This window comes from Myiozetetes cayanensis, unplaced genomic scaffold (assembly GCF_022539395.1).
Source record: "Myiozetetes cayanensis isolate MyiCay16 unplaced genomic scaffold, myiCay2020 scf6-25, whole genome shotgun sequence".
NCBI classification, from domain to species: Eukaryota; Metazoa; Chordata; class Aves; order Passeriformes; family Tyrannidae; genus Myiozetetes; species Myiozetetes cayanensis.
In genome coordinates this window covers 61,960,544-61,985,498 of record NW_026087853.1, presented here as the reverse complement: position 1 = coordinate 61,985,498, position 24,955 = coordinate 61,960,544, and the positions used below count along the sequence as shown (strand labels likewise).

The 24,955-nt window shown below is 40.7% G+C and overlaps 1 protein-coding gene across 1 annotated transcript in view; it reads right to left on the bottom strand.

Moving 5' to 3' along the window:
• The window catches only part of LOC126651164 (liprin-alpha-1-like), a 52,379-nt gene that overhangs the window by 26,052 nt on the left and 1,372 nt on the right, over positions 1-24,955 (bottom strand). The window contains 15 exon segments of the mRNA XM_050336739.1: positions 7,020-7,254; positions 7,395-7,618; positions 8,252-8,384; positions 8,576-8,655; positions 9,884-9,946; positions 12,080-12,211; positions 12,998-13,081; positions 13,493-13,567; positions 14,153-14,287; positions 14,935-15,081; positions 15,852-16,073; positions 16,327-16,428; positions 16,867-16,941; positions 18,355-18,453; positions 24,461-24,910. Of these exon segments, the coding sequence (XP_050192696.1) occupies positions 7,020-7,254; positions 7,395-7,618; positions 8,252-8,384; positions 8,576-8,655; positions 9,884-9,946; positions 12,080-12,211; positions 12,998-13,081; positions 13,493-13,567; positions 14,153-14,287; positions 14,935-15,081; positions 15,852-16,073; positions 16,327-16,428; positions 16,867-16,941; positions 18,355-18,453; positions 24,461-24,910 (2,256 nt within the window).

The following is a 24,955-nucleotide window of genomic DNA, read 5'->3' as shown; positions in this document are numbered from 1 at the left end:
TTTGAGAAGAAACAGGGGATTACAATGTCAGAGGCAGAGTCCCTTCTTGGCTTCAGGGTAGCACAGTCAGAAGCAGTGCTAGGATGTGGAGCAGAGCTGCTCTGCTCTGGCTTGCACCCTGCTCCAGGATCAGAGTGTGGATGAGTTGTTGTGGACCAGAGAGTGCCCTAAAGCCAAGAGAAAGGCAGTTGACAGAGGGCAGGTTTGGGTTTGCCTTTCTGAAATCTCATTTCTGTATTTACTCATTCTTTTATAAAACAGACAGGAAGTTTAGGCATTACCACAAGACAAAACATTGAATTTACACATAACAGGAACAGCCTGTGTAATTTTTCAAAGAAGAGGAGAATATTTTAAAATGTTTTGATCTGTCCTTCAGCATTTTTATATCTCTTCTATAGAAACCTACAGAGAAGTTCAAGGCAATATTATCACGAGTTGTCTCTCCACAGGAGCCCATTACTTTATTCTTCCAGATTCCTTAGCAGTTTTTCAAGGCTGTCAGTCTCATCTTATATACTTCAGTCCTTTCTCTTCTCCTAAGACCACTGGATATGTTGTCTGAAACACGAGCCTACAACTGCACTGACCTACTGACTTCATTCCTTTCAGTTTGCTTCTCCCGTATTTTCTAGCAGCCTCTTCCAAACTAACAGTGCACTTTCTGGTCCATTTCACTCTTTCCTCTTTAGTGCCTGTACACTGCTAGCTCAGGGATGCAGCTTCCAGCTCACCCTGCTCTCACCCTTGCTGTGTGAACACTTTACTTGAACTTCCTTTAGTCCCAAACACAAACTGGGAATCGTTCTCAGACCTCCTGGTCCTGCCTTCTCCTCCCCAGTGCTGACAGGTGGAGAGTGGAGAGTGCAAAGAGAGGCAGAGTGACCACTTCACTGTCCTCCACAGGGACTGGGGGCAGGAAGTCCCTTCCCACCAGGAAAAATGAACAGTCTCACATAGGAACACTCTCAGGGTGGTACAGGATGGGGGTACGAGTTTCCTTCCTTCCCCTTGAAAGCCTCTTTGGTAAGCTATCCTAATGGCTGAGGAAGCTGGAATTTAGATGATGGAGCTTTAATCGGGACTTCTAAGGATAGGAGAAAAAAAAGAAAGAACAAATCTTCGTTACTCTGAAGCACAATGTTGTTAACCACAGAAGACAAGACAAAGCAAGTGATTTCCATTTTGGTAGTGCTAAGTCTAACAAAGGCCAGAGCAAGTGTTCTTTTGTGACCCGTCCTTTTATGCCTCCCCAGTTCCCAGAAAAGGCACTGCATATATTTTTACATTTAAATGACAGTGGGAGAGGTTTTATAGGGTAACACTTCAGAAAACAGACCTTCTTTCTGAGATTTCCTGTATTTCCTTTCCCTACTACAGTCTGAGTAAACTGATACTCCCACCAACTGGTTGTCCCTTCTGTACAGGGGTGGTAGTGATGACAGGTACCGCACGGTGTGCCAATCATTCCATGATGTACTGTAATTATTTCTGAAACTAAACCACAGTGAATTGTGTCAAAGGAAATGAAATGATCTTCAGAATAATTTTTGAGAGTAGTTTCCTCAGTAGTCAAATTAAGATGTTGTTAGAGTTTATACCTAATAGGGAATTCTCAGTGTGCTTTCAAATTGTCATTATTTGTTGGGAAGTTTGAAAAAAATCCAAAAAATTCCTCCTTAATGGCTTTGATCTTTTCCATTTGACAAATATTGATTTTTCCCTTCTTTCCTACGGTGAAGAAAGCAAAGTCATGTTACTGGTACAAGAGAAATTCAGGCTAGAGGCCAGACCTCTGCAGCCCCCTGACCAGCAAAACAAAACCTTTCCAATGTGAGGAATTTGCCTCTAGGAGACTTCTGACCTTCTGCCTTTATTGTGATGGTTCTTTCTGCCTTGGGGTACGGATGTGCACCTCTGCAGCTCAGAGTGGAACCACTGTAGGTTCAGCTCCTGCGCAGCAACCTCGCTGGAGCACTCACTGCCCGGGGGGAGCATTTACCTGCACGGAATGTGCAGAAGGTCCTGCCTGCAGGGGTGAGCCCGGCAGTGCCTCTGCACCGTCCGAGCCCCAGGTGGGACCAGTCCTTGAGCACAGTGCTGTTCCAGTGCCTGCCCTGTCCTGGAGCCCCCCAGGATTTTCAGAGGAGCCCTGGCTGCCCAAGCTCGCTGAGCCTGCATCCCTCTCCCTCAGAACAGGGCCACAGCAGGTGCCCTTCAGTCACTGCCTATGCTGTGGGTGTCTTCAACACCAACTAGATTCCAGCTCAAGCTTTGGGGCATAAAGACCTTCACCTGTTGCACTGGTCTTGCTTGTTTTTAAATCTTCATCAGAATACGTCTGGAGGTTCCTGTTATCCCCAAGAACGCCTGATGTCCTGTAGCTCATGCAAGTTTTGGCCTTATTGAGAACTCACAGCAATGAGTCTCACCAGCTAATAGTGTGGAAAACTACAACCCTGGCTTTGTTTTCCTGAACTTCCTCCCACCCTTCTTCAGTGACAGACCTATTTTCTACTCCATGATAAAAGTGTGTAGACACCTACAATTTGATTTCACAACACTGCTCATTACTTCTTATCTTTATCAGGTCTCCCATTTAATGACTTCCTCTAAAAATAAATCCAAGCCATCTGGTCTGCAGACCCTGGGGATTCTCTCCAAGCATTTAGTCATTTTCAAAACTCATCTCCAAATCCAGCTATTCCATCTATGTCCTTTTTGAGACACAGTGACCTGAACCGAACACATTATTTTAGGTGAGTGTGTAACACTGATTTATTTGACAGCTTTCCAACCCTTCCAGTGTTATTTTATCCTGTTCCCTCTGCATTCTAATGATTCTTGCTCCTTAGAAAGCAGCTACATGTTGAGTCTTTGAGCTTTCCCAGTGATGCAAAGACCTTTTTTTCTGGGTTGTTGCAGTTAATTTAGAACTTAGCCAGCGGTATAAATTGTTCTCATTAATTCCCCTGTGCAAATTACTTTGCATATGTCAAAACTGAATTTTGCTTGTTATCTTATCCATTCACTCCACCATATTTTTGTACCCTTTGAAGATCATCACAGGCACCTCTGGTCTTGGTTACCTAAATAATTTTAATGCAATTTGCATTTCTTGCCTCTCCACTATTAATATTCTTTGGCAAAATATGTGTGTGTATGTTTATGTGTATGTAAATTAAGGACCTGCATCCCCTTTAGGGATTTAGAGACAACACTCCCCAGCCTTTCTGCAGTGGCATCTGTTTCCCTGTCCATTTCAAGATGAAGAGTGGTTTAGGAACCAGTGCTGAGCTGGAAGGGAGGATTTAAAATCCACTTTGCCTCCTTTATTGAGAGGTATTCTGACTTTGCTTTTTGTGGCCATACCTGTGCCCAGACCACTGTTTTCAGAGAAAGGCATGATATCCTGCATCTGGGCAGGGCTCAGAAATGCCCCACCACCCTAGTGCCCATCACCAGCTGGGACCTGCCCAAGGTACAGCTCCAGACATGCACACAGTGCCTGGGGCTGAGGGAGCTGAGCTCTGCCAGCCCCCAGCTGTGGGAGGTGACACCGTTCCAACATCAGGACTGTGCTCAGCATCCCCCTGTGTGCAGCTGTGCCAGAGCACAAAGTGCTCCGGGACCCATGTGCTGAGCAGGGCTGGGGGTGACAGGGCAGCCACCACAGGGACTGTGCTCACTGTTGTAGACCCATGAAGTATTGTTGGCAGCACTTAACTGGAATCAGTAATGGCCACAGGAACAATTCACCCTCTCTCACTTGTAAAGTTTAATTCCCACTGACTCGCAGGGGTTCAGAGCAAGAAACTGAGATTCTGTTATGCTGCACAAAGCAGCAGAGCACACACAGAATTTTGGCCTTAAAGACAGAAACATCCATATACCGAGTGGAAGGACTGGGACACCCCAACCACCATTTCATCTGCAAAGTGCTCAGGTCACTCTTTATGCAAACTGGTCTAATAGACAAAAAAACATAAGTTTTTACTCAGAAATTTCCTTTTACCTTTTCCGGTAGCTGATTCTTCTTAAAATCCTACTCAAATTGCAAATTCTGAAACTCAATTTTTGTCTTATCTCTGGAGAGGTCTTGGGTTACCACAGTAAGGACTGCTTTTAGTTGTGTAATTAACCCTTGCCTTAGGTGAAACAGTCATCTAGTTTACTGAATGTCACACATGACATAAATTCATGTAAATTAGAACACAACTCTTTTGCTGTCCACACGCAGACAATTTTCACAAGTTACTTTAACACACTTGCTGTGATGTTAAGATGCAGAGGCCATCCAAATTTTGGTAAGAAGCTAAACCAGCTTCCAAAGTGGTATGGCCAACATCAGTTCCCCAACGGGAAGGACAGAGCCTGGTAGATGGTAGAGGCAAGGGGCCAGGTCCTGCTGCTGTGAGTAACACACACACCTCAATACCCCAGAGCACTAAATGAGGTTATCCCAAACTGCATTATCTCCTGGAATTCATATTCCTCAGATAGAAGTGCTGATGAAGTCAGCTGCTTGGTGGAGCTTAATGTTATTTATCTGCACTTGTCTTTCCCAAGGCCACTGACAGAAAGACAGATAGAAAAACATTTATTCTTTCTGTGGCCTGTATCATTTTCATGGAATGCCATCTGATCCCCCAGCTGTTTGTCACTGAGTATTGAGATTGATGGGAGCTGCTGAAAGAGGGGAATAAAGCTGACAAAAATAGGAAACTTTGCAGTAATCTGTGTTTGCTTGTTCTCAAACCTCACTGACGCTATTCTCTTTCACTCAGTAATGCTGTTCCCTGAAACCCGGATTATCCTGCATTGCCCATTCCATGCTATTCAGGCCTGGGTCTTCCCAGCATCCATACACATAAATAAACATACCGACCATAGCAAAACACTGAGTTTCACTCAAAGGGTAGATGCTCTTTCATCAGTCCTAGTTTAGGTCCAATGATGATGTGGCTAAAATTCATCAATAAAACTTATGGAAGGGGACGGCTCAGCAGCACACAGGAGAATCCACCTCCTCCAGGGCGCGCTGAGGCAGTGGGGGGTTCCAAGAGGGCACACTGGGCTGAGCAGACTCTTCAGGCAAGTATCTCTTGAATGTTGGAGAACAATGAGAAATATTTAAAAAAAGGCTCTAGAAGACATCTATACACATCCAGGTTCGTAGGATGTTAGCCAAAACATCAATATTTGTACAAGAGCTCCACACCTCTGACTAACTGCTTTGCTAACTAATCTTTCTTCAGGGTAAAAAAGAAAAATCATCCTACATTTCCTGGCATCAAAGCAACTGATTAAAAATATTTTCCACATTAAAGCTGACATTGATTAGCTTAGCTCTGGTGAGATTTCACTGCTTGAAAGAGAAATCCCTCAAAAGGCTGGAAAAAGCCTCTTTATTAATGCTATTCTGTGATTACATAATATATATCTGTAACCATTCTATGCTACTTGAGAAGAAATTATATTATGTTAAAATGACACTTGTTGAGATGGCAGTAAAACTGTCATGTAAAGTGCCAGTATAACTGCTCCAATAAGTTATATTTAGCTTTTAAAAAACTGTCCAGCCTTATCTATATTTTATTAAAACAGGAAGACAGAGTGCCAGCTGTGAAGGCTGTAATTGTGTGAGAATCCTCTGGAGTAATAATCATACAGAGCTCCAAAGCACAGAATGGGAGCAGAGGGTGGAGTTGTTTCCCGCAGTGCTCAGCCTGTGGGTTTGATCCCAACACCAGCACTGGAGAGTCCCCATGGCCAGGGATCCGCCACGTCTGCACTGGGACACAGGAGGGTCCAAGGGGCCAGGGACCCCCAGCACTGGTGTCAATGGGGCTGTGCTGGATTGTCAGGGAGATGCTGCAGCTCAAGGATCAGCTGGAGAGAAAAGGGCACTGCTGTTCCCTTCGGGGTGACCAGTAACTCTTCCAGATGTTCTGTAGTAATTTCAGTACCTCTCAAAGGACCTCTGAAAAAAACCTGTGGAATCTTTCCAGGTAGTTCTTGCATTTCCCCACTAATTGCACTAATTTATTCTCCACAGCTGAGGACAGATAGACTTTTTTCTATTGCATCTCACAAGTTTACTTTTTATTTTTCTTCTGCAGCTCTTTTGCTTCTGACTGTATGTCTGTCTTACCTAATATCGGAGATGGACATGGGAAGCCATTAGAATGAGTTTAAAATGCATCCTGTGGAGGTTCTCAGCCTGCATTTGTAAAGTTTTATCTCTATCCATATTCTGTCTGTTTGTATTATGTCATATAGTAAATTACAGTCAATTTTAATTATTTTCATGAAAAATGTTAGAAGTTTTCCGAGAAAAAAAAAAAAAGAAAAGGAAAGGGTTATACCCTTTTTACAGTCTCTATTTTCCTAATTTATTGCACAATTGGAAATCTTTAAAGTTGTTTTCCAGGTCCACTGAATTCCCCTTCCACCATTAAATTTAACAGACTGCTGAATGATTTCCATATATCAATATTATCTGTGACTGTGGGGTAGAGAATGTTAAGGAATTAATAGCATATGAAATTTTGTCACTTGTGATGCTGCAAATGTTAAGCTCTGCCACTGAAATTGCACTTTAAGGAGTTTGAGATTAATGCCATTTGTCATAAATGTCCTGTTTTTTAAACGTTATGTAAAATGTGTTTCCAGGCATACAAAGAAAGGAGGCTGGGAATAAAAGCTGATTTACTAGGCTGTTGTTACTAGACTGTGCAGTGGGATTGTCCTTATCTTTCCTTTACAGTTAAAACACCTCTGACTGTACAAGATTTCTGTAGATGATTGCAAAAATAGGCACACGTATATTGTACACGGAGTATGTATTTTATATGTCTGTAAATAAAATAACATAATATTACATCAATATGTAATATATACATATAATGTTCGTTGTACATGCATGAAAATAGAATTGTCAGTATTCATTAATATATTCATTTCCTAGAGAAAGGAAAAGCTCTTCCAAAAAAACCCTGGAGTTAATGAGCACTTACCAGTGTCATGATCCCAAGCCTGTGAACTTCCCGAGCTGGGCTGTGTGGGATCCGCCTTGGGGTGGAGCGGCCGCTGCCAGGGGGAGAGGAACCAGCCAGGGAACCGCTGGCATAGGAAGGAGGGATGGAGCTCATGGAGCGGAACCGGCCGTGGGCATCCAGGCTGCCACTGCCCACCCTGCTTTCAATCTCCTCCGCTCGCTGCTCCGTGTTCTCCTTCTCTTCTTGGATAAGCCTAAGGGATAAAAGAGTTTTAAAGGAATGTGTCGTTCAAATAAGGGCCATACGAACAGAAGGAGTGGGGCATTAGGAAGGATCAGTGCAAAATGACCATTTTCCAAGTGATTTTTATCACAGCCCTCAGACAGGCCATACCTTATCTCTTTGTTGATGGCATCCAACTGTTCCTGAAGCATTATGGCCAAAGTCTGAGCATCAGCCTGACCACTTGGTGACAGCAGATCAGCTGAGCTGAATATCGTCTCTCTGTCATCCTCCACATCAGACACATCAACATCACTCTCAAATGCTTGTGCCACATTTGCCAGCACGCTTGCTTGCTGGGCTCGCTCCCAATCCTGCTCATTCAGAGTTTGAACCTAAAAGAATCCATGAAAAAAAAAATTAAATCCAAACTTAATGGATAAAAACATGATGTTTCTGTTGATTTTCAGGTTGTTGAAAATAAGTTTTTTAAGTCCACTTACATTCTGAATACATTTATCAAGACAGCAGTTTTTAGAGAAATGTAAAGAAAAAAAGCTATAATACAAGAAACTTTTAAATTTCGCTTCACTGGAAGATGCAAAATGCACAGGCTTATTTGATAAATTCAAACGTCACATATCTTGGCTATACACACTTTGAATTACCGTAGAATTTGGCTATCAATTCCTTGCAAATTTTGGAATCATTCCTGAAAGGGACTTGAAATTGCTTGCGTAACAGGTAATACATTAGAATAGTCTATAGACACAGAAGCAGGACTGTTTTAAATTATATTTTATAGGCTCAGCAAAACTAAAAAAAAAAAAATTGAGTTCAAAACCATAATCTTGCAATTATTTGCTAACAAAGACCAGTAGCTGTGCATTAGTTAGTGAAAGAGGATCTACAAAATCTACTTTATTGCTAGGTACTACAGTTCTAAAAACTCCTTGCAATGATTAGCCCTATGCAATCTATTTTTTTGTCACGGTTTTATTTGTGTTTTCATTTCAGAGTTCTGTTACCTTTGAAGGTTCATCTCTGAGAGCTGCCAAACGTCCCTTCTGGGGACGCCTCAGCACAGAGGAGGTGCCAAAGGAGTCTGTGTGAGTGTCACCCACAGAGGAAGATGTCACAGGGAATCTGAAATCCGGTCTGCTGGAACACACGAACAAACATTTTAGCTTTACAAAGGGAGGGAAAAGAGGGAAAGAAACCAAAAAATTCACTGTGTAAAAACTGTCGTATGTGCTCTATAAAAAATAGGTTTTATAGCTATATAACAGACAAAATTACATTTTGCATAGTGACTTTAAAGAAATCAGAAAAAATTGAAATACTTCTGGTACCTATGATGGAGTGATGTGGCTCTGAGTCTCACTTGGTCATTTTCAGCCCTTAAAGCATCAACACTGATTGCAAGTTGATCCTGCAAAAACAGATAAATCAAATACATAACAATATGCCTTAAGAAAAAAACATCAGTGTCAAGTAGGGATTTATAAACTAACATTTAAGATTTTGGCCTCATTTCTACAAAACTCAGAAATAACAGATTTTAAAGCACACCCATCAACAATATTAAATGTAAAAACTGGTTTTGCTGTGCACAATACAGCACTGCCACTCAAGGCCATCCCAGAGTAATTCTGCAGCCTCTCTGTGCTGACTCTAGCAGTGACAACATACATTTCAAAAACAGCAGTGAAATAAAACCCACATGCTACTAACTTTATTATAATAAAATGATAATAAGAAGAAACAATAAGATTTTTCCAGCTCTCTGCACAAAAGGTTCTGAAAGTATTCACTTTGAACTTGGACATTTTGACACACTCTAGTAACTCTGAATTTAACAACAGAGAAATCCAACGAACGAGAAAACAATGGAAGACCAATAAAAAGTGGCTGATGATGAACATCTGTGCCTTGTGAGAAAACAGCTGGCCTACACATACAAGAATTCCACATTTTGCAAAAGATTCTTTAACATTCTTCATTTTATTACAGAAGCACAGCCTCCAAATCCTGGCCTAGAGACTTACCGGAGTGACGTGGGGAGGTGCAGCACACCTGTGATTTAACAAGCTATAACAAGTATTATTTCAGAACTGATACTGTGACCACAAAATCAACTGCCACTGCTTAAGGGCGTGAAGATACGGAAGGCCTGGCCACTTATTCAGCGACAGAAAACTTGTCATTTCCAGGGCAAGCACAACACCAAACAGATGCTATTAAAAAGCAGCAGCCAAGTCTAAGAAATTAAAGGAAATTTTTTGCAGTTGCAAATGCATTTCATATCCCAAACTTTAAGAAAATCTTATGGGAAAATATCCAACATTAAAAGTATTTCTCTTTTCTTTTTGCTGTTCAAGGTCATATGCGCGAAAATATAAAAATTCTACACAATCCCCAAACTTGGGCAAATTGCCAACATATCCAGGCACTTTACATATTCCCAAGTTTTTGAGTAAAAGCTTATGTGTCACCTATAAAAGCCTCACAAAACCGAGGCACACAATACCATAAAATGAACATCAGCTCCCTTACAGAGCAGGTAATGTTAAGTTCTGTGGGGAATTAAAACCTGATCCTGCTATGTAGCAAGGCAGCAATGATGCTCCAACAGAATATTTCAGAGAAGCAGAGTGTACCTTTTCATGCTGAAGCTCCTCTATTTGTTTTTTTGCATTTTCGATTTCTCGAAGAAGTGAATTCTAAAATAAAAGGTATCACACATTAAGTCACTTATAAAAAGCTTTACACTTTTAAACCATAACCATGAGGAGTATCAAAAATAATTCAGTCAACATTATACATCTTAAGTTAAAGATACTTTATTGCTTCCATTCTGTCACTTTGATTATAGCTGAAGGTTTATCCTTCCAGGTGTACAGCCCTGTAAATAACGGATTTAGTAATAGTACTGGTTCCATAAATTTTTAATAGCAATAGCAACCTTTTAAAACTGCATTTGAAAACATCTGACTAGTAAAAATTAATTAAAAAAAGGAATAATTAGGCAGCTAAAATAATTTAAAGTAATTCACTGAGTGGTTATTGAGAGGAATTAGCAGCCATTATCCTTAAGTTTTCATTCTATTTGCACTTGTTTGACCTAAAAAAATTCCTACACAGTAATTTCTTGGATGTACTGTACTTTCAGAACTGCAACCCTCACTGAATTAAGGGCTTTCCTTAACATCAGAGCTGTTTTAAATTAGAGATTCCCCCTGCTGATAGGAAACTTGTAACTGGCTATCTTTCCTGTCCTTTTCTACCACAACCAAAAAGTTCTGATTAACAATTTCTTGAGGTTGTTAATACCTTTATTACATGTTTAAGATGAACTACAATCTCATATGTGGAAAAATAAATCACTCTGGGAAAAAGACCAAGTTATCGGAACAAAGTCTCAAAATGTTACCTGCACATTTCTTTCTAAGTTATCATAAAAGAATGAGCTGGAAGCCTCCACAAGAATACTTCTCTAAAAGCTGTTACTTAGAGTAAAGAACAAGTAGATTTTCCTCATTACTCGTGAAAGAAGTTATGGAAGACAGGAGGGAGTTTGGGCCAGCCCTAAGACAACCCCCAGTATGCAAGCATTTCAAAAAAACAATGCAGTCATCTGTTTCTTCGAAATTGAATTCAAAAAGACTGTTACGACTGTTGATATCATAACATGCCCCATAACTAGAATTTCTGAAGCAGTTGGTAATGTTGAAAATAGTGATGTTAACTAAGAAACACAAGGCAAATTTGCAGCCTTAGATGCCAGATAAGCACCTTTATCATCAACTCAAACGACAAAAGTAGGACCTACGTTCCTTCTGCACCACTCAATTCCTCCCAGCTCTGAGAGTATAAAAGGAGGGCAAGAAATGAACTAAATGCCTGTAATGATCTGAGAGGAGCAGAGTCCTGGAATGATGCAAAGATGTGTCATCTGACACCCGACTGCTGGTTTAGGGATGAGAATTGAGTTGAAATAAATGCAAGAGGAAGCAAACACTTAGTAAAAGTCTGAAAACATCATTCTACACATTGAAGCGTTTTATTGACTTTAAAAGAAAAATTCACACAGTTTTTACTGAAACATTTTCCCCAGATGGTCATTTCACTCTCTAACAAAGGAAACCAAATATTTTTTTAATCCAAGACAAAGCAATCCTAAATCAGCACCAAGCAAAGTGCCACTTTTGAAGACCTTGCTTTGTTGGACGTAGAGTAAGGGAATTTAACTTAAAGGCAGGCATGGAAGAAAAATCCATAAGGAACTACATCCAAAAGCAGAAAGGAAAGAAAAACCGTAAAAAGTTGAATGCTGGGGAAAGTTCCAAGAGGTGTATTAACAATGCACAGAACAGCCCAGTTACATTCACATAATGAGTCCCAAAATTATCCACCTGGGAAGAAAACACAAGGTTGTTTTAACTTGCAAGAATCCCACAAGGACTCAGGGGAACTGGTACAGCCAAGAGCAGTGGGAAACAAAAGAAACTGAACTGAAAAGGCCAAAGTTCTAGTCCTAATTCTTCAGGCTTCCTGTATTACACTGGATGAGCCTACTTAGGCAATCCACACCAATCAACTAGAAAAGCATAAAGCTATTGAAAACTAAAAAATGCCTTCTCAGCACTGCAGTGCAATGCCCAAGGACAGCCTCAAAAAAACTGAATTTTTGGTACATATTTTCAAAATCCATATTAAAAAACAGCCTTAAGAGAAACTATTTATTAATAAGGATTTCATATTTATTTACTAAAGTTACAGATGTGTGCAAACTGCACAAATCACAGAATTCTGACCATTCTAATTAATGTATGTGCTGGAAGGTGACTTGTTACCTTATCTTCCAGGGCAGCCATCCTTTCCTTGAGATGAAGCTGGAGCCTTTCATTGGATTCAGACAGCAGCTTATCAACAGTTTCTGATAAACGTTTATTATGCTCTTCATTCATCTTCTCTCTCTGTCTAGCCTAAGACACAGAAAAGCTACTGAAATAACTTCAAATTTTCAATGTCTATAACAATTTTCAGGTTATAAAGGCAGTAAGCTTTCTTTAACAGCAATATTTTTTCCAGAGAGGAATACTGCATGCACCTCCAGGACTCTGTGATGGAGTATAAGGGACACTGCAGAGTGTAATAACTGATCCAAAATCAGAAGTTTGAAAATCTGAGTCTACATTAAAAAAACAAACAAACCGGATTCAGAACGAATTCCATTATTTATAACCCAGGAACCAATTTTTCTATAGTCATTTAATTCAGCACATTTTTGATCTGTCTCTTCATCAGAAAGTATGAATAGTAATAGCAAATTTTATTATTATTTATTAATTATTTTTATATAATAAAATTTTTATTTATAAAAATATTTATAAATATTTATATTTATTAAATATTAAATATTTATAAATAAATAATTTATATAATATATAATTATAGTTATTTATTATTATTTATTAAATATTAGTAGCAAATTTAATATATTTTATTATGAATATATACTGAGTATAAGAATAGTAATAATAATCAGATATTTTCTATTTTCAAACTTTCATTGCAGACTTTCAGCTTTCCCTTGAGATTTAAGGTGAGGCATAGTACAGTGACTCAAATCTCCCAAATATCAGCCAGCCCAAGCTCAGCCTTTCTTTTAAAGAGAGAAACAAAAACAGCTTTGCTGAATGGTTACAGCCATGAAGGGGATTGGATTCTTTCTTTCAGCTTTATATCCTTGTCAAAATTATGTACGATACCCTTTGCAGCTCTTGATTCTTCTCCTCTAGCTGTGCTTCCATCTGCCTCAGTCGTTCCTCAGTGTTGCCATGTCTCTCCTCAGCCTGTCAATTTGAAAGCAAAATTAGAATTTGGGTGGATTTTTAGGTTTCAAAAGCACAGAAACATTGAAGCACAGTAACATTTCTAACATGCTTCACACAACTTCCATTTATGGTAACACAAAATGCAGAACAGATGCTTTTCTGTCACCAAAAACCTCGCAAGGGTTCATATGTGAGTAGCAAAATGAGGTAACCTCTCACCATGAATCCACTGCTCTTTGTAAATGAGCTTGCAACAGCAGAAGTTCATTCATATCCCGAAGAATTAAAAAAAAAAAAAAAAAAAGACAAAGACAAACTAAGTGCATTTTCAGCTTTTCCTCACTAGCTTGGAGGATGTGACTCTGTGTTACTACCCATGACAAAGCAGAAAGCAGCAAGCAGAAACAAGGACTAAGATACAAATTCTACCTTCCTAAGCTTGGTGGTAAGTTCCAACACTTTTGCATCTTTAGCAGCAGAGCTCCCAGGAGACAAAAGGTCAGACTACAGAGCCAGTTAGGGACAGGAAAGATAACAGGGAAAGAAATGAAACTAAGACTTTCAAAGAGAGCATACACACACACTTGAAAAGGCTCACTTGTAGTTATTAAACATAATTCTTCACACTTCATTAGCTCACTTGCAGCCCTCTAAAAGCCTTGGTATTTATTAGTATCATTACTTCTCTTGCTCCTCACACTCTTCACTTGGTTATAAGTGGAAGGATTTGGGGTTTCCCCTTCAGAAATAGTTCATGCTTAGAAAGACTTTATGCCTAATACTGAATTGATTTTAATAAAGAACACCAAAGTAATACTTCAGAGAGACGTTGTCATAATGTAACATAATTAACAGAAAACCCGCTCAAGTTCCAAAGAGAAAAAATTAAAAAAAAAAAAAATTAAAATAAAAATCAAAAAGGGCATCTTCAGAGAGATGAACAGAAAAAGTAGAGAGAACAAGGATAAATATTTTCTGAATTGTCTGTGGGAAAACCAGACTGTAACAAAGCCACCACTACGACCAGATTTTGTGCAGTGGGACACCAATGGAGAGCAGAGTCTGGAGGACACTGTCCAGGGGCCTCACCTTTGTAAGTGCTGCAACTCTCTGGGCCAGCTCAGCTTCCACCTCTGGCAAAGTCTCAGCTTTTCTCAGGGTCTGCTGCAGCTTTTGCTCAGCCAGTTCCAGTCGTTCCTGCAATTGCCTGTTCTTATCTTCACTCTGCACAGGATCACAATCAAAAATGCTTAGGGTTAAAAATGGTAAGTAATTTGTAAAGCGGCAAAGAACAAGCTGTGAATTTTCTTAATCAAGGTTGTGCTAAGACAACGGACAAATTCCTACATATTTTAAATAACACTGTGCATATTATTGCAAAATTCAATTCTTTTTGAAGTGTGTACACTTGGTTTATAAAGTTGGACTTTCCTGGCAAGCACATGTCAAATTTCCACTCCCAGTAAAGCAACATTCACTTCTATTATAGCCTGTAAAAATCACTACACATTATGCAAGTTTTAAAAGGTTTCAGCTTAGAATGGGTAATTCTCACACGTGAACTTAAAGATGCTTGGATACACATATAACAACTTAAAAATCCACAACTAATAGGGACAAAAGCCATGAAGAAGTGCACTGAAATTCTCTAAATCATTTCCCCTTCCCAGTAAAACTGCCTCATCTTCATTCCCAGGGTAAAACTCTGCAATGTACAACTCCATTTACTGAAAGACAGTCAATACCAACAGCCCATTACAGATGCTGTGTATCTTCCTAAAAGCAAAGTGCTTCAGCAGAGTATGACCATGAATTATTTCCATCAGTTTTATGCCGCGCAAAATGCACTTTATCTTATTTCCAATCCCAACCTGTCTGTGCATGGAGTCTTTAGTGGCAATTTAATTTTCAAGTTTCTCATTGAGGTCATGCACAGATGTAGCTTCACGTTGTGCAGCGAGGTAGCGTTTCTCAAGAGTTGTAATTCTCTCTTCCATGTCTTCCTTTTGGGCCGTAACCTGTGCAAGACACAAAGCAGAATTTAGAATACGAGAGAGAATTATTTATTTTGTGATCAAACTGGGGAGCAAACCTCAGAAATAACAGAAATTAAAAAATCCGACATTTCTGTTATTTTTCTTGGTATAAAACAAAGTAGAAAGATGAGCCTCACTTAGGCTTACAAGTTCAATGACTTTTTTAAAACACTGAATGATTAAAAAAAGACTCATCTTTATTATCTTACACCACAGATCTGCTACTTACCTTTTCAATGGTACAAACACAGCAAATCTTGACGTGCTGGGGATGGTCAGAGAACGTTCTTGGACTTAACTAAGCACCCTATTTAACTTCTATTTAATTACAGTACGCTGCAAGAAATGGGACCTTGGAGATCAGTGATTGATCAGGAACTGTCAACGACAGCACTGAAATTAAAGTGATTCTTCCTCCATGTACATCTTTAAAAAATTTAAACTTTACGAATAAGCTTAGCTTTTATGGCAAGATAAAGCATCTTTTCAAGAACATGGTAAAGTTCGCAATGCTAAATCTCCCATATATATTAATGAAATATCTAAGTCACAGATTTAGAGTGAAGACAAATTTTCTTTAGCAACTCGTCTGTTATATTAAAAAAAGAGATCATGCCCTGAACTATTTTCTTCTCATCTGTCAATACAAAGACACTCAAAAGCATAAAGGCTCAACTGAGCACCAAGAAGACTAAAATTTAATAAAGCAGTTGCATTTGAGAGTCCCCAAATTTTGCCAGCTCCCTCCTCACCTCTCGAACGTCTCTCTGTAACTTTGTATTCATTTCTTCAGATTTTATCAAGTCTTTTCTGGCTGTGTCAAGATCTTCTTCCAGCTCTGTCACTCTGCTGGCCAGAGCAGTGAGACGTTCTTTCATTTGTGTCTGCTCCTTGTTTTGCTTATCTGTGATGTCTTGGAGTTCAATCACTTTAGCAAGGTTTTCATTGTGGCATAAAGAACCATCAGAGGATCTCTATTTAACAAGAAAAAAAGAAGTGTATTTGCATGTTGTAAATAAGACTGAAAAACAAACTGTTACTCATCTGTAAACACTCCTCCACAAAGATAATTTTGTTACTGGATAGACTGCAAACATTGAAATTGTGGTAGCTAAGGCTTTTTAGTTAGATGATCACGCAAAAATATCTTATTATAGTTTCAAATTCAAATGTTACAGATAATAATTAAAAAATCAGATGTCAACTAAATAAAGTGAATAGCTGTACCTTCCCATTTGTAGTCAGTATATTTTCTTGTTCATGATTTATATCCAGCATCCCATCTGGAAGTGTTTTCTTCTGATTATTTTGCTCTTTCAGTATCATTAACTAAAAGAAAAGTTTACATACACGTTTCGATTCCTTTCTCGCTAATAATATAATGAACAGCTGCAAAAGCAATTACTGACTCTACTGCAAGGTATTTATTAATGAAACAGCACAGGCACCCAGTTCAGGCCACTGCAACCCAAAAATTCTTATTTTAAAGCCGTATGAACTGTTTTCTTTCTTTTCTTTTGTTTTGTTTAGGGGTTTTTTGGGGTTTGTTGGGGTTTTTTGCGGGCAGGAGGTGTCAGAGGGTTGAGGTTTATTTTTTTTCCCTCCTGCGCTTTCAAAGTAACTGAGTTAAAAATTAATTTTGTTCCATTTGGCAAAAAACCAAGAGCAAGAAGTGAAAGTGAAACTTAGTAAATTACTATGTACAAATACTGACTAAACTGCCCACAATGCACACACGAAGATGTAACTTTTAAGACAGAAACCTACCTCTTTATGTGTAGGACCTAGTTCTTCTTCCAAGAAGCTACACCTTTCAAGTGCTACTCGTAACCTCTCCCTTACCTAAAAAAGGTAATTTCAAATTATATGAAATCACTCAAATAAAAAAGAAATCAATTTCATTTATTGCCATGCCCTTTCAGATAATAAATTCCATTACACCTGCGTAATCTGGAGTCAGTACTAACTACAACACAAAAAAAATAGCCAAATAATGTGTATCTTAAAAAATCTAGTTTTCCCTTTCTGGTATAAGCAAACTGTATTTTAAGATACCTGTAAATTTAGGCAAGAATTAAATGTACACCGAATTTGCTTGTTCTTTTGCAAGGTACAGAGTTAATTCTGTATTTCTGTTTAAAAAGAAGAATTCTGCTTAAAGTAATTTGCCAGATTTTATATCCAAGTGTCACAAAAGTCAGGTAAACTGAGTTGGCAACAAAACTCACAGTCAATTTTAGGACTTGCATATCCTGCTGCCAATATCAGGCAAAGCTGAAGGGAGGGGTTCCTTTAATTCAGCTTCATATCACAGTGTAAGCAGATTCCTCTCTTCCTTGTATTGCATAATCAAAAGGCTAAACCCTGATACTGTAGAGGTAAGAAACTGTACGCAATCCTACAGCAAATATATTGCCCCTGAACCACGCTGAGTTTACATTAACAGAGCTAATGAAATACTAGAAACAACCACAGCACCTTGATTTATTTCCACATTAATTTAGGAGAGCGGGTACTGGATGTAGTTACAGTTCAGAGGTTTCTACAGCTTTAGCACAAAATGGCCCCCACAAAAGAGGGGACAGGATGAGGCACAATATTTCATTACCTTTTCATCAAGGGCTTTATGGTGCTCAAATAAAGATTTTAGTGCTTTGAGAACTTCTACTTCACTAGAAACTCCTGCAGGAGACTGAGCTTGCCTTTTCACCACAGTCATTCTCAGAGATCGCTCATGCCTGGAGACAAGATGCTCCAGATGTTCCAGTAACAGTTAAAGCAAGAAAAAGGAACAATGTTTATTCCTGCGCTGAAAAGCTGCAGAAAACTCTGCCTCCTAGAACATTAAGTTTTGAGCTCTAAACTTCAAATCTCAGAGACAAAGAACGTTGTATCAAGAGTAAGGACCTGCTTTTAACATTTGAGCTGCGTTAGCAGCGTCAGCTGCTCAAACAGATCCCTACAACCCACCCGCTCTGCTCCTCTGATCCCAGGAGCTGTGTGATTACAAAACCTCAACTAGAAAGCTGAATGACAGAAACACTGCAGTCTTACAAGCTTTTCCTGATTCAGCACAGCAGCATTTGGAGCTGTGCATAAGCTTCCAAACTTTCTTAATCAACAGACATTTGCACTTCCACGGGGAGTCACGTGCAACTATTGGGGAAAAAAACACTTTTAGTTTTTCAAATTCAACATTCAGTGTTTTCCTCCATTCTTTAACAGTGGTAAGCTTGGAGAAGACAGGGAACTAACCCTGGTATTATTTCTTTCTGCTTTCAGTTCAGCGATTTCTTCCCTTTCCAGCAGCTGCTCCCTGCATACATTGAGCTCTTTTGTAAGTGCTGCAAATTCCTGGAATAAACCAGACAGAAATGTCAGGATACAGTGAGAGTGGATTCGTATGAACACGTGACAACTTCCTGAAGCGTTCAGATGACTAAAGCCAATACAATTTACAGTCATGCTTAAGTTCAAACTTAAAACTTACGTTACCAACTGTAAAGACAAAAAAACACTTGTGAAAACAGAAGATGTTTGACCAGTACTTTTGAAAACTCATTTGTCTCTCAAGGCAATTATCTGAGTTGGGGTTTCCCTGGTAAACAAAGGGAAAAACATCTTTGTAATGCATTTTTTTACGGTTTCAAAGAGCTGTTTCTTTTGTGTGTTTGCTTTGTTTGTTGTGGGGTTTTTTAACAACTGCTGAGGGAGACGCAATGAAACAGAGCTCAGTAAAGACATCAGAAAACATGACAAACTTCAAGTCAGGATGTAAATGTGAGAGACAGTGCATAACCCTGCCATCTACCAGAATACAGCTACATACTGGAATTTCATTTACGCCTTCTTTCAAATCTCACAAAACAGTACTGAAGCAGTTCCAGCATTTCCCTGCAGTCCTGCTGGAAATCTCAGAGGATTAGAATCAGAATTGTCTCAAAGCCGAGCCCTTGGACTCAAAGCCCTCACAAGGCTCACCCTTCAAATTCAGTGATGATCTCACTACACAAAGCTCAACCACAGTGAAATAGTATAGAGTGAAGTGTCATCAGGGAACAGGAACCGAGGTACCTCAATCAGTTACTGCACGTTTATTACTACAGTGAACACAGAGTAGTCAATATTAAAGAGTATCTTTCTCCATTTTTGGGTTTCTGTCAGGAAATGATTGTAGCAGTATCTGAAAGAGCCAATACTTCCCACACCACTTCTGCTCTCTATCAACAGCCTCACTAAAAATATTCAACATAAAAGGCATTTAAATGTTTTATCAACTCACAGAGTGCACTCTGAATAGGATAAAAGGTACAACTATACACCACAATTAGAAGCAAATACAGAGCATAACATTACCTATCTACCTACTCTGGCATAATTTAAATTGTAACCTGAACCACCTTGGCAATTAGAATTAGTGCAAAAAGTAAAGGTGTGAATGTGAACAAGTCCATGTTGCAGAAAAAAGCTTGTAGGAAATGGGAAAAAACCCTCACGTGTTACCAACACAACTTAGGATGTGAAAATAGATACGCATCTGTCACTCCAATGGCCAGTGAACACTTAAGAAGCACTTTGATAAGAAAACATTGACATATTAGTAAATAATAGTCCTTTTTGTTGTCTAAAATAAGGAAAACACTAATAAGCAAGAGACTTGTTCAATAAGAAATGGATTGGTACAGCTGAACTGGTGATGATCAAGATGAGGTGAACACCACAAATGGCCACCGAAGCAGAAACACACCACGTGCACAAGGACTGCTTCTCTATTTTTTTCCAACTCTGCAAAATATACTGTTTAACAGACAGTAGCTGCTTGTCAAGTGAAAGCTTCAGACGGAGCTGTTCAGCAAAATTCAAAGTGACGGGAGGCACCCGCTTAACAACAAAAGGCCACATCGACCAATTACACTGCACTCTGCAAATTCTAACTTGCAGCTAAAGCAGCCAGACACAGTCCTAGGAGATTGCCATTTCCAACATTCACTGGGAAAACTTTATTCTAAAATACAGATGTGACTGAAGAGACAAAACCTGTTGCACAATACATACTTACAGAGAACTCCTTTGGAATTACTCATGTGTGAGACTTTTAAAAAGGGTAAAGACACTAATCCCACCGTCACAGATGTAGAATCCATGCCTATAATCCCTCTTCCTAAATAAAACTCTGCTTATTGGAAGAAAGTTTCAGTGTAGTCCTCTGGTTAATCAGCAAACAACTGCAAAAATTCTTAATTTATTTTCCTTTTTCAACTGCTAAAAAAATGAATTGATTTCTCTACCACATTTCACAATTACACACATAAATATTTCACTGCAGTATTTTATTTGCATTCTTAAAAAAAAAAAAAAAAAGAGGCCTAATTATTTCAAAATGGTCTGGAAATACAGTTAGGAGAAAAAATAAAACGTAAGTCCAGCTACTGGAACTTTTACACACAAAAAGTAACTACAAAAGAGTCCTGGGTGCAAGTAAATCAAGAAAAATCTACTTCAGGCTTCACTGGAGCTGACAGGAAAATTGCCTCTACTATGTGTTGGAAGTAGTTTTTATGATTGTAATGAACATAATTATGGTGGTTAAACCAGCCTGTATTAGAAGTGATTTTTAGGTGTGATATTGTCGTCGAGCTGCAGCTTCAGTTGTCATCATGTTGCAAGTGGTTGCCATGGACACGGTGCTCAAAAGCTAGTGTCAGCTGCCATTGGACAGTTCGTGGAGCCACAGCAGCTCGACCAATACCTGACTTACCCTGTTGCTATCCTACTCCTGCATACATATGTATGTTCTCTCTATGTATTTCCCTATACTCAATCCGAGTTGGAGGATTAGCATGCTCCTCTTATTCTCCTCCCATGTTCCTGAACCTTCCTCCCCAATCCATATAAAAACCCTCCATTTTTTAATAAAGTTGATTCAGCTCTGTTGCCCCAACACTGAGCTAGCTGGTCCTGCATTTCCACTTAATTCCAACAACTATGAGCTGTTCCTTGATATCCAAACTTTTCCTATACCTTCAACATCCCACCTGTGAGAGTTTCCAGGGTTGTGTGTGAGTTTCACCAGCCGTGTACTTGAAAGGACGTCTATTTACTCTTCAAATGGTTGTAGCACAGAGGGTTCTATCCCACTGCATACTTATGTGCAAATATAAACTGTAGCACAAATATATCAATTCTGACACCAACCATCACCCTTGTCAGATGACCCAAAACAACCAGCCACCCAGGAATTTATATTACTGCTGCGTTAACACACTGGCATGAATTTCTGGCATTGCACAATAACCTCCGCTGCTGTTTGTTTTGATAAAATATAGTTGCTTTGAGTCCCGTGAGCTGCCTAATAAAGAACATTTGAACATCCTTAGTTTCAGCTGACACTGCCAAAAGACATGTCCTATCTAGTTTTAATACTTACCTCCACTGGTAGACAATTTGTGATTTCCCCAAGCAGCTCAGGAGAGAAACTATCTGCCACCTCATAATCTCCAAAAATTCTAAGTTGTCTCATCATTTCTTCTTTGGCATTAGACGAATGTAATAATAATAAAATAATAAATAATGGCCAGTCTTCGCGAGCGAAGATCCGGGGAAGGTCTTTACACCTTCCAGCCTGCGCATTGGATTTTTTAGGTGAGACACAGTGTGCGCGGAACTGAGCCCACCCTTTAATCCTAAGGTTCATCTGCCAGGGCCAAGCGAGCTTGGACGGTGGCAGCGAGGTCCTTAGGACGTAGGTGGGTTGCCTTTAAGGGCTAACGAGCCCCACCTGCCCGGGAGTGGCCCTGACCGGGAATCGAACCCGGGTCTCCGCGGTGATAGCGCGGCGTCTTTACCTCTAGACCACCAGGGGCTCTTAGACGAATGTACAGAAAGAATTAAAGGAAAAACTTTCCTTCTTATCCTAAAAGCTGATTATTTTTCAGTAATTAAGAAGATTGAGATCATCCGTTCTGCTCAAAATAAAAAATACACAACTCAGGGTTGACTAGAATGGTACAAGCCCTTTCAGAGCACTTACAGAAAAGAGAGTGCTGAATTTTCCAGGGAAATATTCCCTGTTGATCAGAACATTCTGGCAAACACCCATATGCTACACTAAACTGTTTACTGGAGAAAGTCACTTTCTGACCCAACTGCATCATTCCAAAAACATCTCTCTTGCTGCCAGAAGTAAAAACTCTCAACAAAAAGCTACATTGAGTGAGTAAGTTTGTTCTTGTTCAGCAATCTACAGAGGTTTTGGTTGGTTTTGGTTTTTTTTTCACAAACTCCATGAAGCAAGAACACTTCTTTTCCACCAACCTTCAGAATTGACCTCCAATCTTTAGTATTTTTGAGATCACAGCATAAACAGCTTTCCAAAAGTTGGATCAACTGGTGCCATTTCCAAAAGTTGGATCAACTGGTGCCGGGCTGTCAAGCCTGCACATTTCTGATGTCTGAGCTGACAGACACTTGGGTACTTCCAAGATCCCAGTCCAGAAACACTAACAACTTTCAGGGAATAGGTTCTCTTCATGGTTATTACCAACATAATTTATAAGTTCTGCAGATAGTACATGACAAACCAATACATGCTAGATGTCAGGAATACAGTATTTAACCTAGGGGGAAAAACTTGAAAGGAACACAGGTAATCCCTGGAAGTCTGCTAATATAAGATGTGTACTAGGGATGCTCTACAGACAACGAACTGTAAATTTTCTGGGAATTTGATCAAGAAAAAAACCCTTATTCCACAAGAAATGCAACACCTGTGAGAACATAAGGAAACACGGATTACAGGCAACAACATGGCACAAAACATACAAAGGATGGAAAGATTTGTAAAGAAAGCCCCAAACATTTTAAATTCACCAAAGGACCTACTACTATTACAGTACTGTGAAATACTACTATTAAAATGCTACTGTTAAAGTAGTAACTTCAGGCAACAGAAAGAGGAAGTTGCAACTGTTGCATCTTGGAACATCTCTGAGCGAAATATATGAGTGGAATTTCTCTCTTTAATCTCCACATAATATTTTGTTTTACTGTCGTTCTGGTCTGTAGCCTGAATATCAAACAACTCACTCACAAAGCTGAGCAGCTGAAAGAAGCACAAGAAGAACAAGAGGGAAAGTGCAGGAAAGTGCAGGACATCAGGGATGGAAACCAGTGCGATCTGAGATAAGTTTCCAGCATGATGTTTACACCACATATAAGCCACAATTATTCCAAAGGATGCATGCATGGAAATGACAAATATACACTCTTAAGCAAAACAATCAAAGAAAACTTGAATATTTAAGTTTAACAGGGTATTTCACAGTCACTTCACTTTAAGGAATTTAGGGAGCACACAGGGACCAAGATCCCCAATATATCTGAAAGTTCCCACCAAGCATATTTAGGTTCAACCAATTTTGTTTTGGGTTTTTTTAGGCTAAGAATTCTGAAATACTTCAAGGGTAGCGTATTGAGAGTTAAAATTGAAAAGAACTGATTTGTTTTCATCATTAAATCCAGCCCTCGAGGAAAACAGTTACACACACTTTAAAAGCAAGAAACCTGCCGAGGAAAGCGCAGATCCAGTAAAAAGTAGCAGCAGCAGCAGCAGCTTCAGCCAGCTCGCCAAGTCCCCGGAACAGAAGCACGTGAAAATAAACGGCCTCAGCTTCCCATCCCTCTATTACTGGCCCACAGGTCCTGCAACAGCTGGCACGGAGGAATCATGTGCTGAGGAAATAAAAAAAAATGTAGTCCGATGCAGCGGTGCAAGAAGCTTCAATTAGTTCGTCGTTCATAAATTCCACTCAGGTCACAATCGCATTATCAAACAGCGTGCGGACAGCACGGGAAAAAAAACAGCACGGGCTTTCTTGCGGAGGATTTGGAAAAGCCTCCCTTGTTTTCTCTCCTGTTAATTCCAACGGGAGGCTCTCCTTCCAGTTCCCCGGGTCTTAGTTCCAACATTTATAATCCCAACAGCGAGGCGCCGGTGCCACTTTGGAAAAAAAGGCGAGGAGAGAGGGGGGGAAGACCTGTTGTTTCCTAGTCCCGCACTGCGGGTCGGTCCCGCAGGCGATGCTCCAGCACCGAGGTATCCAGCGGAGGGGAAAGAAAGGAACCGGGAGAGAGCTCGGACTGCGGCAGAGGAGTGGGACGAGCGTCGGAGGACCCGGCGAACAAAGCTGCGGGCGGCGGGGCTCTGCTGCTCCCCCTCCCGCGACGGGCAGCGCCGGCCGCGCCTCCCTCCTCCTCTCTCCCTCTCTCCCTCCTCCCTCGCTCCCCGCCGGAGGCCCCAGCACAGCCCGCAGCGAGCCCGGCGCGGAGGTCCCGGCGAGCGCTCCCTCCCCCCCGTCCCTACCGAGCGGCGGGGGAGCGTCCCCTCGGCCTGGGCCCGGCTCGGCCCGCCGCGCCCGTGGCGGCCGGCGAGGGGCTCTCCCGCACCGGGCGGTACCCTGACGGGACGGCACAAGCCCGCGGAGCCCCTACGGTCGCGGTGGCGGTACCGGTGCCACCCCGAGCGCCGCCTCCGCCTCCGCCTCCCCCTCCGCCCGCCGCTCCCGGCGCACCCGCTCCTCCCCCGCTCCTCCTCCCCTCGCGGCGCTCCAGAAGCCGTGTTCGAGACCAGCGCTGCCCGCTCCCGCTGTACACGGGACCCGTCCGGGGACGGAGGCGGGCTTGCTGAGGGATGGGAAGAGGGCAGGGCTGGAGGACTCAGCGCGGCGTGTGCCAGAGTCGCCCCGCAGTCGCAGCCCGTGGCGGAGACCTGCGTGTCGCGGCAGGGCCCGGGCAGACGGACCTCCCGCCGCAGCTCCGCGATCAGAGGCGTTATAAGTCAATTGAAACTGAGTTGAAA